The 17,105-nt window shown below is 34.7% G+C and overlaps 1 protein-coding gene across 1 annotated transcript; it reads left to right on the top strand.

Moving 5' to 3' along the window:
• The first annotated feature begins 11,114 nt into the window (after nt 1-11,114).
• Nucleotides 11,115-17,010, top strand: LOC110268482 (uncharacterized). Its single transcript, XM_088494085.1, has 6 exons — nt 11,115-11,168; nt 11,474-11,558; nt 11,675-12,632; nt 14,189-15,242; nt 15,384-16,283; nt 16,360-17,010. Exons 1-6 carry the CDS (start codon nt 11,115-11,117, stop codon nt 17,008-17,010), a joined length of 3,702 nt encoding a protein of 1,233 aa, XP_088350211.1.
• Nucleotides 17,011-17,105: the final 95 nt, after the last annotated feature.

The raw sequence follows: 17,105 nt of genomic DNA on the forward strand, positions 1-17,105 counted from the left end.
GATTCTAGAGTTGTTATATAGAGTGTATGTATGTTAGGTAAGAGCTTAGACTAGTCAAAGATTTAATTCATAGCTCACTTAGCCATATATATATATCCTCACCTTTACCTTAGCCCCATTACAACCTTGAAAAGACCTCATGATGTTTGCAACGATACATTAAATATTTGTTGATTGGTTAGGTGAAGAACAAAATTTAGAAAGCATGATCAGAGAAGAGTTGAGTGATTACCCTATACACTTGAGAGACTAGAGTGCACATACACCATCAATGAGGGTTCAATGCTTAATTCTATGTTCCCTGCTTTCATGAGCTATCTTCTTATATTTTTATCTGTTCTCACTATATAATTTGAATTAGTGGAATTTGATCTATGTTTGTCTTGAAAAGCTTATTTATTTTTAACCAAGTAGACAAGAATCATATAGCTGCATTCATATATATATATATATATATATATATATATATAGGTTGCATTGCATTGCATGAGTTTTGCATTTCTCTACTCATTTACTTTATCTCCTTAAGCTAAGCATGAGGACATGCTAATGTTTAAGTGTGGGGAGGTTGATAAACCATTATTTTATGATTTATATTGTGTTTAATTGAGTAGTTTTATCAAGTCTTTATCCACTTATTCATATGATTAGCATGATATTACAATTCCTTCCCAAAATTGTTCCATGGTTGAAAATTTGCTTCCTAGAGATCTTTTAATTATGTATTTTAATTCTCCTTTATACCATTCGATGCCGTGATCCGTGTGTTAAATGTTTCAGGCTTCATAGGGCAGGAATGGCTTAGAGAATGGAGAGGAGGCTTGCAAAAATGGAAGAAACACAAGAAACTAAGGAGATGACCAGCGAACACTGATACGAGCGCATGGCTCATGCGAGTGCGCGAAATGAGGAAATCACAGCGACGCGAACGCGTGCCTGACGCAAACGCGTGGATTGAAGTCTTCACGAATAACGCGAATGCGTGGACGACGCGAACGCGTGACAAGGAAAATTGCTAAATGACGCGAACACATGGACGACTCGTACGCGTGACCTGCGCGATCTGCAAAAATAACAGAATACGCTGGGGGCGATTTCGGGCCGCATTTTAACCCAGTTTTCGACCCAAAAACACAGACTAAACCTAGGAAACATGCAGAGACTCATCATGCATCCACACACATTCAGATACATCGATATCAGGATTACTCTTAGTTTTAGATCTGAATCGAGATTAGCTTTACATTAGTAGTTTATGCTTTTGCTTTGGATTTTGGATGCTGAAGAGTCATTACCTCCGTCGAAGTTATTACTTTAGTTTGTTTCCTTATTCCTTTACTCTTTTCAGTTGATCATTGACCCTATTCAAATGAGTATGTTGCATTTTGGAATTATTAATATATAGAGTTACTTTTACTTTTAATTAATTTTAAATCTCTATTTTATTTTATTTTATTCAAATATGTCTTCTTATATTTTTATGAATATTAATTCCATGTCAATGGAGTAGATTTTCTACTTGACATGGGGTTGATTAAGAGGAGACACTTGAGTTGGAATGCTCAAGTGCTTAGTTAAATTGAACATTGTTGGCTAATTCTATATCTACTAACGCTAGACCTTCCCAAGGGAAAGGACTAGGATCTGTGGATAAGAATCAGTCCAATCACTTGACTTTCCTTTGCTCAGCAAGGGTTAACTAAGTGAAAACAACAACCGCTTTACATTACACTTGAGAAGATTCCAACAAGGATAGAACTTCCAATTAATCAATTTCCCAGTCAAAGCTTTTTATATTAATAATAATTCTTATTTTTATTGCTTTAATTTACAATTGTTTTAATTACTCATTATCCAACTCAAACCTTCTGGAAAATTTCTAATTAATAAATTAGCACTCTTTTCTGCAACTCGTTGGGAGACGACCTGGGACTCATACTCCCAGTATTTTTAATTCTAATTTTTATGACAACCCTTTTTAAATTGAGAAGGCGGATCTTAGCTGGTTGAGAACTGTACTTGCAACGCATTTCGTTTATTAATTTCTTAACTGGTCAATTTCTGCCACCATCAGATACCTACATGAAGAAATAGTTCAACATATATGCAAAAAGTGTAGATCAGGTAAAAAAGTAAAAGCCAAGTTATAGTCACCCAACAGAGTTCAACAACTAAAATCCAAGAATATAGCAAAAATAATGATAAACCAATGTTTCAAAAATAGTTTTTCAGCAGCAACAGCAGCAACATCATGGAGCATCCCTAAAAATAAAAAAGAAAACACAGATACCAAAATAAGACAAAAACTATAATAAGTATAAGCAATATTCACGATCAGACCAATATGCATAATCATAGCTGCGTGAAAGAATAATGTAAAACAAAGAAAATTGCAGCCAGTCTCAAACATCATAAGTTCAACTGTTTCACTATAACTATTTCAATTTATTTTCACACAATGCTTACTCCTCCTGTTGTTATCGAGAATAGTAAACCTACATACAAAACAATTCAATATGCAATCCACAAGTGCAAAATAAGTATGAGTGTTAGTGTCAACAGAATTTGTAAAATGTATCATAAAAAATGGATTATAAGAAAACAGCTGCATCAAATTGGGCTAGACATTAGATCCCTCATCCTTGGTTGTAGGAGGATCTTTCTCTTCTTTCAAAATTGTGTCCTTGGTTGCCTTTGTGCCATTTTTCTTAGATTTTTTATAGCACCACGATCCTTAAGATTTAAAATTCTGTCTTGGGTTTCATTACTCAGATCAACACTAAAATACTCAAAAATGCAAGTTAACAACATTCTATATGTAAGAAAAAATAGGAGTAGTGGAGAAGATGAGAGGTTATAATAACTGCTTTAAATGTTCAAAAATCTTTTAAAAACACAAACCAATTCAACAAAACGAGATTCAAAGAATTTTGAATTTTAAAAATAATGCAGACAGTTTTGAAATGGCAAGTCAAATAAAAGATTGAAAAGATTTTGAGACTGATTTGATTTGAAAAATGATGAATGCAAATGCTCTCCTTTTTGGTGTATGTGATCAAAACAAGCAATGAGACCCACTACATAAAATAAAACAACTTTCTCTTGGGTTTAGTGGTGGTTTAAGAAAACACATTTGACCACCAAAGATTTAGTTCAGATCCAAATTCATTTAAAATTATCAACACATAGTCTGAATTTCATGGAACCTAGAGGGAGTCATCATCTGTCCAGTTTTGTCTCCCTGTAACCTGAGAGACAAAAACAACCAAAAAAATTTTTAAGCATATTTAATTCAAAAAAAACTCAACAATCAACAGTCCCTATAGTAGTTCTCAATTTCACAAATTGAATGTCAATTGTTCCCTTTTGCACATGTTTTTTTATGGAATGAAATCTTACTTCAATGTGCTTAGTTCTTGAATGTAAAATAGGATTTTTAAAAATATTTATTGCACTCAAGTTGTCAAAAAATATAGGGATACTATTGACTTACAATTTGTAATGTGCAAGTTGTGCTTTGAACCAAGTCAATTGAGAACAAGAGGAAGTTAAGATATATTTGGCCTCAGCCGTTGACAGAGGTAGCTTGCTTCTTGCTTGACCACACACGGATTGTCCAAGTCAACAACAAATCTCTGAAATGCTGCTTCTATTCACATGATCTCAGCAAAATCTCATTTTGCTCAAATTGGACCAGCTTTTCTTCCATTCCCTTCATCCAAGAGGGATCTTTAATTATTTCCTTCACATTTTGGGGTTTCACTTCTAATGTAAGAGCGAGTTTATTAACTTTGGCTCTCTTTCTTCTTGAGAATCTTGTGGTAAGTCCATGAGAGGGATCTCTAATGATGAATTCATGTGGATGGTTCTTCAAGAACTTCCATTCTTAATTTTGGCGAGGTGATCTCAGGTTGAGTATGAACATGATCAGTTCCATTGAAATTTTCAGAAATCTTGTGTCAGGAGGAGACAAAACAGAACCCTCTCCCGGATTCTGGTATGCAGAATCCATTATAGGTTCCGATTTGTCTTTTCCTTGAATTCTATCTGAATTTTGTGCAATCTCAGTTCCTGCATCAATTTTCTCAACAACACTTGAAATAGAGTTAGAATCATAAGAAAATGATATGTATGAACTCCCCAATTATTCTATATTTCTTGATGTAAACTCTATAAGTTTTATTAATGGTTGAATATCCAACAAAGATACCTTCATAAGATTTTTGGATCAAAATTTCTAAGAATATCTTTAGTGTTTAACACAAAGTATTTGCATCCAAAAGTATGAATGTACTTAAGATTTGGTGGTACTCATTTTCAAAGCTCATATGGTGTTTTCTTTAAAACTTTTCTAATGATGATTTTATTCAAACTATAGCTTCAGTCCAAAAGAATTTTGGAATTTCATTTTCACCAAAACATAGTGCTAGTCATTTCTTGAAGGCCTCTATTTCTCCTTTCAATAACTCTATTTTATAGGGGTATTCTAGAACATGAAAAATTATATGAAATACTAAATTCATCAAAGTGTTAATTTCTAAACTCATTTCCATGATCACTTCTTAAGGAAATAATTGTCAAAAAATTTCATTTTGAACTTTTTTGCATAGAGTTGAAAAGGTAAGAAAGACATCATTCTTATGAGCCAAGAAAAGAATCCATCCAAACTAAGTATAGTCATCAAACACCATTAGGCTATAGTGCTTAACATCAAGACTTTGAGTCTTTGTAGGACCAAAAAGATCAATATGTAGCATTTTCAATGGTCTTTTGGTTGAGATGTCATCCTTAGGTGTGAAAGAAATTTTTTTTTTGTTTACCCACTTGACAAGCATTACAAATGATGTTTTTGTCAAATCTTATTTAAGGAAGATCTCTAACCAAATTCTTTTTCACAAGTTTAGAAACTCGAAGCATGCTTGCGTGTTCTAATTTCTTATGCCATAACCATTTCTTAGATTCCATAGAAGTAAAACAATATACATTTTGTTCTTTTAGTTCTTCTAAGGTTAGTCCATACACATTATTGCATCTTTGAACTTCAAGCAATATTTCACCATATTTTTCACATACAATCAAGCATTCCAATTTCTTGAAAATAGCCAAACAACATAAATCACACAATTGGCTAATGCCTAGCAGATTGTGTTTCAACCCATCAACTCAAACTACAACATCAATGAAAGTTGAGAAATTCTTACCAACCTTACCTATGACCACAATTTTTTATTCACCATTGTCACCGAAAGTCACAAAGCTTCCATCGAATTTATCAAGCTTGATGAAAAAAGTGGACTTTTTGGTCATGTGCCTAGAGCATCCCCTATTCAAGTATCACATGTCTTTCTTCTTCTTGAATGCGAAGCAAAACTGCACAAATCTTTTAAGTGACCTTAGGTATCCAAACTAATTTGGATCCTTTGAAGTTAACCCTTCTTGGTTGCCCAAGTGCATTAAAATCACAAACAACCTTGTATGTTTTGTTTCCTACTCTTCTTTTGTCAATAAAACATTGGGAAGAAGAGTGACCAGGTTTATTACAATTAAAACAGTGATTTGAGTGGGCATGTTGCTGAAAATGATTAAAGGTATGATGCTGATAGAGACTAGAAGATTTGAATTTTCTGGTATTTAAGAATGGTGCATCTCTTTTGAAAGATTCATCTCTAACATTTGTACCTCCTCTTTGCAAAAAATCTTAAACCAGAATTTCTTGACACAAATGGGTTTCTAGAACGTGAGACTCTTTTGTGAAAGAAAGATTTTTTAAAACGGCCTCATTGTTAGAGATGTAACTCAGACCAGAGTTATTTGAGGCAAGTTCAAATTTTAAATAAGATGCATTTTTATCATTCATTGAGCAAGCCCATTCTATTACTCCAAGTCTTGATCTAAAATGAAAAAAGGCTGAACCAAGAAAAAGAAAACAAGCCACATGTTTTGTGTAAGAAATAAAAAGAAACAAGTTGGCCCAAGGAACAAATGTCTAAAGCCCAAGTGATGAAAGCCCAATTTGATTACTAAACAAATTCAGCCCTGTACCATATTAATTCAAAATTAGTGGCTGATCATTAAAAGGAAGAAAATCAAAAAGTCCCACTTTGCAAAAGCCACACATGTTACTTCATTTCTTGGGTACTGGAACTTGGAGTTCAATTGAGTTTAATTTTATTAAAAGCATGCTTCGGTTACTACATTTCTTGGTAACTGCAACTCCAAATTCAATTGAGTTTAATTCACATTGAAAGCTTCCTTCAAAAATTTTCTCTCTCTTATCTCTCCTCTCTCTTGCTTTCGGTCACATCTATCATTAGAGAAGAAGAAAGAAGATTGAAGAAGTTATCAGAAGCCTATAAAAAAGGCTATGAAGTAAAAAGGTTATTGAAAATATTTTTCAGAGGTGAAGATCTGAAGAAAACAAAAGCAAGATTTTTGCCATTGAAAGCATGATTTGAAGAAGGGCTTCAAGATTTTCTTTACCAAAAATAGAAATAATCCGCCTCTATCAGGAAGAAGATCTCAGTTGCAAAAGTTCATTTTCATTTTTGTTCATCAAAGAAAGAAGATAGCCTCCAGAGCTACGCATATGAAAAAGCAAAACTGGAAGGCAAGAAGTTGTCTTGGGTCAGAAGCTCATCAAGGGTCTGAATCCTTTCTTGGAGTCAAAGACAAGATCAAGGGTTCAGATTGAAGAGGCTTGATGAAAAGGGTTGAGAGAGGTACATGCATGTTGGTTTTCGATTTTTCCTCTCTCTTCTCTTTGTCCGAACCGCTACTTCTTTTGGTTGGAGAAGAAGTTGCTTGGTTGAACCGGTTTCAACCTTGGAAGCTTCCCCTTCTGTAATAAGGGTGAACGGCCAAGGATTGAAGCAAGCGAGTGAGAGCACAAGTTTGGGTTCCCATAGCTCTTTGAGCTGTTGATTCTTCTCCTTCATGACTTTCATTAATATTTCTTTTTCTCAGTTTAGTCTGTCTGTGTTTCATTGGTAAAAAGTAAAATATGAGGTTTTGTAAGAAAAAGCCAATGAGTGGAAAAAGACAGAGAGTTAAAGAAAAACCTATAGTTATCTCAGAAATTCTTTGTATGTATTTCTGTTTTGTTGTCATGATCTTGAGGGGATTCCCTTGCAAGTTGGGTTAGTACTTTGCGGTTGAAAGTTAGGTTTGAGTCCTAGTCAAGTTCAGGTTAGGTTAGAATCTGGACTTGTTCCCTTACAAGTTGGGTGAGCATTTTGCTGTTGAAAGTTAGGGTGAATCCTAGTCAAGTTCAGGTTGGGTTAGAATCTTGACTTGTCCCAGATAGGATTGGGTAGATTCTAGGGAGAACTGGTGTTTGTAATCTTGAAAAAGAGATAGTGAAATTTCATCATTGTTTGGAGACTGGATGTAGGCCACATTGCACCTAGTGGCTGAACCAGGATATATCTTGTGTCAATTCTTCTTCTCTACTCCTTTCTCTGTTTTTGTTAATCAGGAGACGAAAACAAAAGTGTCTCTCAACTCGGCAGGAGACAAAACAAAAGTGTCTCTCAACACAGCACGAGACAAAAGTAGAAAAATTTCCTGAAGTTCATTCGAAAACTCAGAAATTAATATTCAGCAAAAAGGGGCTAAGATTCAACCCTCCCCCTTCTTTTAGCCACTGATTACCATCAACAAATTTTAGGGTCAAACTTTAACAACTGCTAGTTTATATTTGTCTAATTCTATCTTTACCTACGATCAACTTTATGTTGCTCTTTCAAGGATAACATCAAAATCTAAGTTAAGAGTATTAATTGAGAATAATTCTTTCAGATTTAAAAGTACAACCATCAACATGGTTTATAGAATTTTTTTTTAAAATGTTTGTTGACTATGTAAGATTTTAAATTCTATTTAACAACATGTATTTTTTAAACACTTATGTTCTACGAAAGTTGTTAATTTTTTGTATGAACTGTTTTATGTAAAGATACAAAATTTTTTCTTCTGAATTGTTCTGTTAAAAAAAGTCATTATATGATTATACTATAACGTGTTTATTACAATTAAGCGCCACTTTAAGTGTGTGTTTGGATTTATGTTGGTGATATTGGAGTTTGAATAAAAGTAATTTTGTAGAATTAATTTTGGATAAAAGTGAATTTATACCAATATAATTTATGTTTGGCAATTTTATATTAAAATTAATTTTGATAAAATAAATATTATTTGGATAATATTAGTTAAAATTATTTCTGGATAAATAATTAATTAATTACTAAAAAAATATAATATTAAATTATAATATTATTTTTTTAAGTATATTTAATCTTTTTTTATACTACTTCTAATATTTTTTTATATAATATTTTTTATAGCACTCTATTTTAGTATATTATAATTTTTTATTATTATAATAAAAATTAATATTTATTTATGAAATTAAAAATAACATATGAAAATGACAACTTTTTAAGTATTTTTTCTTATAATAAAAATTAATATTTATTTATTAAATTAAAAATAACATATAAAATAACACATTTTAGTACTTTTTCAAGTATTTTTAATAATTATATTTTTATTATTATTTTAGATTCTAACTTTTTATTAGTTATATTTTTATTATTATTTATTATTAATTTTTTATTTAATTTATCATTTCTAATAAGAACAATAATATATATTATAAAAAATTAGAATAATAAACAATACACACAAATTAGAATAATTATTTTAATACTCTTAGTATTTTTTTATTTAGTATTATTTTAAATGATAAAATTTATTACTTATGACTCTATTATTATATATGATCAATCTTTTATTTATTTTGTCTTTTTTAATAAAATCAATAATTCATATTATAATAAAAATACAATAAAAAATTTAATAAAATAAATTAAAATATGAAAAAAAAGTATTAAAAGTGATAAAAAAAATTATGAAGAAAACCAATAATGACCAACAATAAACTTAAACGTACGTTGAGTGAACACAGAAACTATAATTTTTTGCTTCAAGTGAACGGGATTTTTGGAATGCAAAATCACTTCTGCGTTCAGAGAATAAAAGTTGCCAAACATTAAAAAATAATGTTCAATAAAATTAAACGCACTTCTATCCTCTCCAACGTGGTTGCCAAACACACCCTAAATCTTAACCTATATGCTCTTTCAATGTTAAAAAAAGGTAATGATATAAATATTTTTTGTTATCGATCCAATTTATTATAAAACATTCATACCTATGTTCTTACTTCTTAACATAAAAACACTTTAATAATAAATGGTTTTCATTAAATTTACCATGGTCCATGGGCACTTCACTAGTTTATTTTTAAAATAGACATTTTAGTTATTTTTATTGATTTTGTTATATAAAATTTCTTTTGGATGAAGTATCAATAAATTAGAATGACACTATTAATGTCTTATAAATTATAAATTTAATTTTAATATACTATCAGTATAAAGTAATTTTCGATCTACATCTAATTATAAAATGTCATATAACAAAATAATAAAAAATATCCTACAATCAAGTAATGTATCCAACCAAGTCCAACCAAATTATATAACCATTTTTTAAATTTATGCACACTTCTTTTTTTTATTCTTTCGTACGTTGCTGGTTTTTCTTTTTCTCCTTCTTTTTTTTCTCGTATTTCTCTTTCGTCATCGCTGTTGTTGACACCATCACCGCCGCTGCCACTGCCACCTCCTTTTCTTTCTCCTTATTCTTTTTTGTTTGAATTTCTTCTTCTTCTTCCTTTTCTTTCTCCCCCGTCATCATCATTATCATTATCATTAGAGAATAAAACAAAAAAAAAATTATGAAAAAATAAAATACAAAAATAAAATAAAGAAGAAAAAATGAAAAAGAAGAAGCAACAACAGAAGATAAGGAAGAGGAAGAGAAAGTTTTAAATTATATAAAATTTATCTAAAAAATAACACTGAAATTTCTTAACAATAATATATAGATATCTTAGTTTTGACACCGAAATTTCGATGTCACTTTAAACAAATTTCGGTGTTATTTTTGTTTCTAACAAGAATTCAATCTAATAAATGTGAATCTACATTCATTCAACTAAATAAGATTGTAATACATGTTCATTCAAGTTTAATATGAGAAACAATACTCCTGAAAAAAGATGTAAGAACAAAAGAAAAGAAAGAAAGAAAGAAAGAAAGAAAGAAAGAGGAATAAGAAGCAAAATAAATGCAGCAATAAAGAAAATATTTCTATGTTTTGTAATAAAATTTCGATGTTAAAACTATAAAATTTCAGTGCTATTTTTTTTAGGCAAGAATCCAATCCAATAAGTGTAACTTAAAATTTCTATATTACGGTAAAAAAATTTTGATGTTATTTTCTAATAAATTCTGCATAATTCAAAACTCCTCTTCTTTTTTTTTTTGTTTCAACTTCTCATAATTCTTTTATTTTACCCTCGTAACAAGAATAAAAATAAGAAAAAGAGAAAAAATTAAACAATAAAAAGAGAAAAAAATCAAACAATAAAAAAAAATATACATAATGCTGCAAAAATAACCAAAAAGAGGAGAAAAAAATATATAACAATAGCAAAGTAATAAGGCTGTATTTGTTTACCGGCACGAGACACTAAGACCGGACATAGATATATAAAATCGTGTTTGACAGATGAGACATGGACAAAAATATTGTCTAGAGAGACGTATTTTGTATCCATCCTAACAGGAATGACACAGAGACACTAACAAGAGATACAACTTATTTTTTTTCATTATATTTATTAATTTTTATAATTGTATATTTTTATTAATATATTTTTTTAAATTTTTTGAATGAAAAAAATAAAAATAAATTAAACTTTTATAATTTGTTATAGTTTATTACCAAACAAAATATAAGAATATTAATTTTTGTATTTTTGTTCTTTGTATTATTTTATCTTATCGTGTTTTCAAAACTAAACGTAGTCTAAAAGAATGACGACAAAAAAATATGTGAAAAAGAAGAAAAAACACAAATAAAAAGAAGAATAAAAAAAATCGCAAAAAAAAAACGGCAACATATAAAAAAATAGCATGTTTACATGCGGTAATATTAATAATGAAACTAGTTTTTATTATATTTGGAGTAAACTACCATTTGTACCCATGGAAGTTGAAAACGCTGACAAATCTAACCACAAGAGACGGAAACTACCAAATGTATCCATCAATCATGATTTCCGTGTGCGAAACTAACCAATCCGTATTCCGGCATTGACTCCGTCAGTAACATTCCCTACGTGGCATTTCACGGCGTGACATGGCTTAGGGGGCTGCACACGTGGATATTATAATTACATTTAGTTAAAAAAAGATTTGAGTTTTGAATTTTTTTTTTGAAAAAGAAAGGGTTAATAGAAATGAACAGTTAGCAAAGGTTTTCCATCTTCGCGCGTTCCTGAAAACAAAGGGTAGAGACCTAGGAAGAAACTGTTCATCTTCACCACTCATAGAAAACCTCACAGGCCGACGATAATCTCCGTATTGAGGAGAGGGTGCTTGCTGGTGGGGATCGTTTCAGCGGGTGGAGTTGCGTGGTGTCATCCATAGGTAAGTAGTAACCGTTCATCTCTATGTCATGGTTTTCTTGTTTTCGATGCATGGTTGTGCAAACTGGGTTTTCATTAGGGTGTGCTTGTAGTTGCTATGAATTGGTTGTTAATTAGGGTTTGTCTGTTTGCAGATGGCAACTATCCACATTACGTTAGTCATTAGTCACAGAGGAAAATTTGAAAAGGGTGATGATGGCAGACTGGCTTACGTTGGGGGTGAGAAAACAGAGATTGAACGAGTGAATGTGGATACCCTAAATAGGTTCTTCGTGAATGACTTAGTAAAGGATATAGGGTACACTGATGTGTGCGAGCTTTACTGGCTTCAACCTGGGATGGAGTTGGATGGTGGGTTGAGGTTGCTTAGACGTGACATGGATGTCGTGGCTATGTACGAAGCAGCGATTGCGAATGGGAGGAGAATTGAGGTGTTCACTGAGCATCCAGTTAATCTCCCTGAGTTTGCAGAAGAAACCAATGAACCTGAATCGGAGCGTCAGAATTTAAATGTTACGAAAACCCAAGCCAAGCACAGAACCAAAGTATGTGTTAGGAGACCCCCAACCCCAAAGAAGAAGCACAAGAGAGTGGTGAAGAGTAAGGATCAAACCAGAGGAAGACCTGGACCGGATACCCAAACAAAGGATGATGCGGTGGACAAAGATGTTCATCCTACCACAACAAACACACAACAACCAAAAGTTGGCAGTGAGGAACCAACTCTCCCCACACACTCACCAAAGGTAACCTTTGAAGAGCCACCAAGGATCATTCAGTCCCCAGATGCACCCACCGAACCCAATTTGCCTCCACATGAGCCATTGGACAAGACTCCTCCAGAGACTCAACAACCACATGTGTCAGTTGGAAGTGAAGAAATAGGGCACCCAAATCCAGTTTCTGCGGAGTCAGTGGCACCCACAGTTGATAGAGGGCCTGCGGATTCTAATGAGGTTTTCACACAATATATTCCACAACCTTGCAACGAACCAGAGTCTCAGGAGCAGAGCTTTCAACCTGAGAATGAAACGCCTTGCGAAGGTTCTCAACCTAGCAGTTCACAGCCTGAACCGTCTACAAACCCAGATGTGGGTGGTGGTAGTTGACAAACCCCAATTTGACGGTTTGTTTTGTATTGATTTTTGGGGATTTTATCACCTTTTACCCATATTTATTCAAGAAATAGCATGGTTTTGTATATTCTCCTTTAATTGTGCTTGAATGTGAAAACATGCTTTTTAGGACTCAAAATAGCTAAATTTAATTCACCTTGATTCTATTAGATGCCTTGATGTGTTTGTTAAGTAATTTAAGGTTTAGGAGGCAAATATTGGATCAAGGGAATGAAGAAAGAAAGCATGAAAAGTTGGAGAACTCATGAAGAAATGGAAGAACCGGAAAGCTGTTAAGCCGACCTCTTCGCACTTAATCGACCATAACTTGAGCTACAGAGGTCCAAATGATGCGGTTCCAGTTGGGTTGGAAAGCTAACATCCGGGGCTTCGAAACGATATAAGATTTGCCATAGTTGCTACACGTATGGTGGCGCGCACGCGCAAAGTACGCGCACGCGCCGTTGCTGCCCACCTAGTTCACTTAAAGCAAAACGTGGCCAACGAATTCTAAAGCCTTGTGGGCCCAATCCAACTCATTTCTGATGCTATTTAACCCAAGGAGTGAAGAGGGAAACATGTGTTAGTTACCAATTAGTTTAGTTTAGCTTTGTAATTAGTTTCTAGAGAGAGAAGCTCTCACTTCTCTCTAGAATTAGGATTAGGTTTAGTTCTTAGATCTAGATTTTAATTCATCTTCTTCTTCTCAATTCCTTGTTGTTACATTCATTCTTCTTCCATCCTTTTGTTGTAATTTCTTTTATGTTGTTCTTGCATTTTGTTGTAGATCTACTTTTGTTCCTCCCTTTCTCTTTCAATTCAATTCAAGGTAAATCATAATAATTGTGTTCATTTGATTTGTTGTTGTTTAATTCCTTGCAAATTGAGTAGTGTAGATTTACTTTTCTTGCAATCTTACTATGCTTTCCTTTTATGCCTTCCAAGTGTTTGATGAAATGCTTGGTTGGATTTTAGAGTAGAATTTTATGTTCTTGGCTTGGAAAGGTAACTTAGGAACTCTTGAGTTACTAATGTCCAAGTAATTGATGATTGGGATTCATTGACTCTAGTTCTCACTAATTGAATTAGTGGAGAGTTAGGACTTATGGACTAGGATTGATATAGCTCATTTGACTTTCCTTTACTACTAGTTAGAGGATGATTTAATGAGATTAATCCTTGCCAATTCTCATATTGTGGTTAGTGATTAGGATAGAGATCTTTGACCACCAACCCTTGCCAAGACCTTTTTAGCCATTAGTTTACTTTCTTACCATTTATCTTTCATGCTTCATATCAAAACCCCAAATATAACTCACAACCGATAACAAGACACTCCATTACAATTCCTAGGGAGAACGACCCGAGGTTTGAATACTTCGGTTTATAAATTTTAGGGGTTTGTTTTAGTGACAAACAACTTTTTGTATGAAAGGATTAGTGATTGGTTTAGAAACTATACTTGCAACGAGATTTCATTTGTGAAATTCTAAACCGTCAAAAATCCAATCATCAGTAGTCCAAAGAAGCGGAAGAGACGATCAACAGTCAGGCCTCCTCCATCAGGACAGACCTTCATACCTAACCAGGATCCAAACAAGCATCCCTCAATCTTTATACCTGTGGAGGGTGAAGATATGGCTGAGCCAAGTGCAGGGATGCATTGTTACGAGTCTGAAGAGCTGGATTCTGTTGCAAGTGATGATGAAGACAGTCAGCAAGCAGCATTTCCTCAAGCTAATCCCGATGCTCTAGTGCGGGACGTAAGGCTGGAGGTTGGGATGGAATTTGAGAATCTAGAGCAGTTCAAAAAGGCAGTTAGGAAGTTCAACATCAACCTAGGGCGCAGCATATTCTTTCCTAGAGTTGATTCAACTAGGTGCAAAGCCATATGTTATGAGGAGGATTGCCCATGGCAGATATATTGTGCAAAACGGTCATTTCCATTAAGCTTCCAGGTGAAGAACTTTGTCAACAAACATACCTGCAGCAGAGTTAGTAAGAACAAATCTGCGGATGGTAAATGGGTTGTAGAAGAGCTTGAGGACAAGATCCGTGACCATCCAGACATGAGTCAAAGGCAGGTACAGGACTTTTTCAAGAAGGAGTTTGATGTGATTGTGAATGAGAGGAAGATATACCGTGCAATGGTGAAGGCGAAAGAACTAATAGAAGGATCGGAGATAGCTCAGTATGCACTTCTTCGGGATTATGCTAATGAGATAATAAGGACCAACCCTGGCTCAACCGTGAGGATTAGCACTGATTATGTCGAAGGGACTGGGTATAAATTCAAACAGATTTACATATGCTTGCAAGGTTGTAAGAAGGGCTTTACCAATGGCTGTAGGCCCTTTATCGGGTTAGATGGTACCTTTCTCAAGGGATACTACCCTGGGCAATTGTTGACTGTGATCGGTCACGATGCCAATAACCATATATACCCTATAGCCTATGCTGTGGTGGAGTGCGAATGCAAGGATAGTTGGAAGTGGTTTCTTGAACTTCTCCAAGAAGACTTAGGAGACGCAGCAATCAACGGAATCAACTTTATGTCAGATATGCAGAAGGTAATGCTATCAATTCTTATTGTTCCTGTATGTCTTTATAATTACTAGTTTACATTATCTCTCAAAATGCTACTACTGTCATACCATGAATGGAATTTCATTGGGGGATAACATTTTTGTTGCTTTACTTCTCCCCACTAGGGCCTCATCCCTGCTATGCGTGAAGTAAACCCAGGAGCTCATCATAGATACTGTGCTATGCACATATGGCAGAACTTCAGAAAACAGTGGGGTGATACAGAGTTGAAGCTGGCAATGTGGAGGTGTGCCAAGGCCACAACCACCCAAGAATTCAAAGCTGTTTTGGATCGGATCAGACGGGTTAATCCACATGCTTGGGAGTATCTGAACAGGATCCCTCCAAGTCAATGGAGTAGGTCTGGATTTAGCGAATACCCAAAGTCGGACAATTATACAAACAACAATTGTGAATCCTTCAATTCTAGAATCAAGAAGATGAGAGGGAAGCCTATTATAACTATGCTGGAAGAAATAAGGGTTTACATGATGAGCATAATTGCTAGAAATAAGAAGGCATTGGTGGGATATAACGGAGTCATTGCTCCGGTGCAGCAGAGTAGGCTGGAAAAAGAAAAAAGGGAGAGCAATAAGTGGCGGCCGTTCCCCACTGGTGATGATCCTGGAAATGTGTATGAGGTTCAGTGCTTGCCACATAAGGTTATGGTGGACATAGGAAAGAGGACTTGCAGTTGCAGATTCTGGCAACTGACTGGCTTGCCATGCAGGCATGCATGTGCTGCCCTTGCATACCAGAATAGGCGACCAGAGGAGCATGCACACAACTGGCTTTCCATGGGGGCATATAACAGCACCTACCAGTTCGTCATCCAACCTGTCCCAAGTCAAGAATACTGGGAGCATGTTGATCTACCCCCTGTACTGCCACCAGTATACAAGAAGCAGATTGGGAGGCCAAAGTCGAAGAGAGACAAAAAGAATGACGCCCCAAAGACACCCACCCCAGATCCACATAGGGCCCCCAGAAAGTATGGCCCCATCACCTGCAAGTACTGCCTAAAGGTAAATTTTACTTCATATGTTACATTACTTATGAATACATGCTCCATGTTTTGCCTCATGCCATATGTTACTGCAGACTGGACATAACAGTCGCAGCTGCCCCAAGAAAAAAGAGGCAATGGCTGGGAGTGCTGGGGGACAAACTTCAAGTCAACAGCCAGCCGCTGAGGATGACGAAGAGGAGGCGGCAAGACTGGAGGAAATGTTCTGGGAGGAAACTCTTGAAGCTGTTGAAGCAGCTGAAGCAGCAGCAACTCAGCCCCCGCCTGTAAGTCTATTGATTTATTTTGCTATCCCATTATACAAGTTACAATTTATATGTCATTATGTCACTCATACGTTTCTATCTGAACAGGAGACTACCCCAGTTAGGCCACCCATTGCAAAAAGGCCACCAAAGAAGAGGAAGAATGTGAGGAGACCGCCACCAACTACCCAGCAACCACGACCTCCTCCACCTATTGTCAGCCCAACAAGACCAACTACTACTAGTCCACCACCCCCAGCCTCTGATGTGCCACCCACCGTGACACCTCAAACTATGCAAGCTGCCTCCCAGGGAATTACATCAAGGTTCATGGAGTTCATGCCAACTCCCACAGTTCGAGTATCAACCTCAAGGAGGTGGCCGCAGCCAGCCTTCCGTCCACCAGCCAAAAGGGGGTCAACAACTGCACACTTGAAGGAGGGGTCGAGCGGAAGCAGCAACTCCACTCCAATTCCGTGAAGCAATAGTTTTATAAGTTATGTTTTTTGTGTAATCCTATTGGAAGTTTATCGCACAATTGTTGGACATGTCACACACTATGCCTTATTTTCTTT

Source organism: Arachis ipaensis, chromosome B10 (assembly GCF_059453495.1).
Source record: "Arachis ipaensis isolate K30076 ecotype BB chromosome B10, ASM5945349v1, whole genome shotgun sequence".
Taxonomy (NCBI): domain Eukaryota; kingdom Viridiplantae; phylum Streptophyta; class Magnoliopsida; order Fabales; family Fabaceae; genus Arachis; species Arachis ipaensis.

What these genes read in the sequence shown, in the direction of transcription:
- LOC110268482 (XM_088494085.1), top strand. Translation starts at nt 11,115, where the DNA reads ATGGAAGTTGAAAACGCTGACAAATCTAACCACAAGAGACGGAAACTA. An exon ending in AGCAGTTCACAGCCTGAACC is followed by an intron (nt 12,633 to 14,188) that starts GTCTACAAACCC and finishes TCCAATCATCAG; the next exon opens with TAGTCCAAAGAAGCGGAAGA. An exon ending in TTATGTCAGATATGCAGAAG is followed by an intron (nt 15,243 to 15,383) that starts GTAATGCTATCA and finishes TCTCCCCACTAG; the next exon opens with GGCCTCATCCCTGCTATGCG.